This window comes from Trichechus manatus, unplaced genomic scaffold (genome assembly GCF_000243295.1).
Source record: "Trichechus manatus latirostris isolate Lorelei unplaced genomic scaffold, TriManLat1.0 scaffold00146, whole genome shotgun sequence".
Lineage (NCBI taxonomy): Eukaryota > Metazoa > Chordata > Mammalia > Sirenia > Trichechidae > Trichechus > Trichechus manatus.
In genome coordinates this window covers 6,794,520-6,796,431 of record NW_004444082.1, presented here as the reverse complement: position 1 = coordinate 6,796,431, position 1,912 = coordinate 6,794,520, and the positions used below count along the sequence as shown (strand labels likewise).

General features: G+C 39.3%; 1 protein-coding gene across 1 annotated transcript in view; it reads right to left on the bottom strand.

Moving 5' to 3' along the window:
- The window catches only part of GNAL (G protein subunit alpha L), a 129,524-nt gene that overhangs the window by 11,189 nt on the left and 116,423 nt on the right, over window positions 1-1,912 (bottom strand). Inside the window, exon 11 of the mRNA XM_004385795.2 lies at window positions 1,348-1,478. Coding sequence (XP_004385852.1) covers window positions 1,348-1,478 — 131 coding nt within the window. The remainder of the gene's footprint in view (window positions 1-1,347; window positions 1,479-1,912) is intronic.

Genomic DNA, 1,912 nt, shown 5'->3' with positions numbered 1-1,912 from the left:
AATGAACTGGTTCAAGTTTGCATTCCTTCACAACCTCTACCTGGGTGCCCTGGGAAAAGTTACTTTACCTCTCTGAGCCTCAGTTTCTCAGGAAAAATAAGAATAATACAAACGACCACATCAGGCTACTGTGAGGAATGAGTGAGAAAGTCTATGTAAAGGGCTTAACGAGGTACCCAGGTCACAATATACATTCAATTAGGGGCACGGAACAGGCAGAGAACTGATACCCTCATTCCAAAACTGCTCTTTCTTAAGTGGAATCCTAAATAGGACTTTTTCCCCCTAAATTTTATTTCTTTTTTTGTTGTTGTTGAGAATATACACAGCAAAACATAAACCAACTCAACAGTTTCCACATGTACAATTTAGTGACATTGATTACATTCTTCAAGTTGTGCAAACCATTCTCACCCTTTTTTCTGAGTTATTCCTCCCCATTAACATAAACTCACTGCCCCCTAGCTTTCTATCTAATCTTTCGAGTTGCTGTTGTCAATTAGATCCCAAATAGTTCTTAAAAGAGCAGAATGCTCAAGGCAGACCTTTTTTTACTAGTTAAGCTGAACTACTGTTTGGTTTTAAGATGACTTCAGGGGATATTTTGGTTTTAAGGTTTAAAGATTATCTCAGGGCAATTGTTTCAGGGGTTCATTCTTCCTCATTGGCTCCAGAAAGTCTGGAGTCCATGATAATTTGAAATTCTGTTCTACGTTTTCCCCCTTTTGATCAAGATCCTTCTATGGAATCTTTGATGAAAATTTTCAGTAATGGTAGCTAGACACCATCCAGTTCCAGTTCTGGTTTCATGGTAAAGGAGGCAGTTTTTCATGGAGACAATTAGCCACACATCCCATATCCTCCTCCTATTCCTGACTGCCCTTCTTCCTCTGTTGCTCCAGGAGAGTAGTGACCAATTGTTGTGCCTTGGATGGCCACTTGCAAGCTTTTAAGACCCCAGGCCCTACACAACATACTAGGAGGCAGAACAGAAGCACTAAACACATTACTAGACCAATTAACTGGGATGTCCCATGAAACCATGACCCTAAACCTCCAAATCAAGGAACCAAATCCCATAAGGTGTTTGGTTGTACATAAGCAATACTCCAGTATTTTAGGATTGTTACTGTTGTTGTTGGGTGCTGCTGAGGTGGTTCCAACTCATAGCGACCCTGTGTACAACAGGACAGGACAGGGGCAGTAAAAAAGAAGACTGATTTAAATTAACTGAAGTCCTTGGACTCATTCAGAACTATAATAGTAGTAGTCATGGGACTATTGGGAAAAAAAAAACAACACTATTTTTATTCCTTAATCCAGCAGAAACTCGTTTGGAAATCTTACCATCTTCAGGAACAGTATAATTTGCATACTCTGGGAAATAATCTTCGATTTTTGATTTCCCTGCCAAGACTTTTTCTGCCAGCATGTCTTGCTTGTTCAAGAACAAGATGATAGAAATGGTCCGCAGCCACCTGAAAAGGAGAAGCAAACATGCACATTTCACATGCTCTATGGTGTGAAGGTTCCTCTAGCATGGAAATTATTATTAAACTAGAAGGAGAACGTTGTCGTCTTCCTGAAATGTACAGGATTTAGAATCATTTGACCAATATCTCAGTGCTCCATTCCATCTGTAAGCAAGACGTTTTCATAATAATAGACAAATATAGCTAGGTTAATTTAGCAGTTCAGCACTTTCTAATTCAACCCATACGTGAATATATTTCTACTGGTACCAAGCTAAGATTTACTTATGTAATAAATACACTGGGGTTTTTATGGTGTAATGTGTAAGGCTCAGAATACTTAATCTTGAAGAAGTTAAAGCGTTAACAAAATGCCTGACTCCTCAGTTAATCACACAGAACTTAATTTGTGGGTGGCTTGGTTCTTCCTCCTCCTCCCC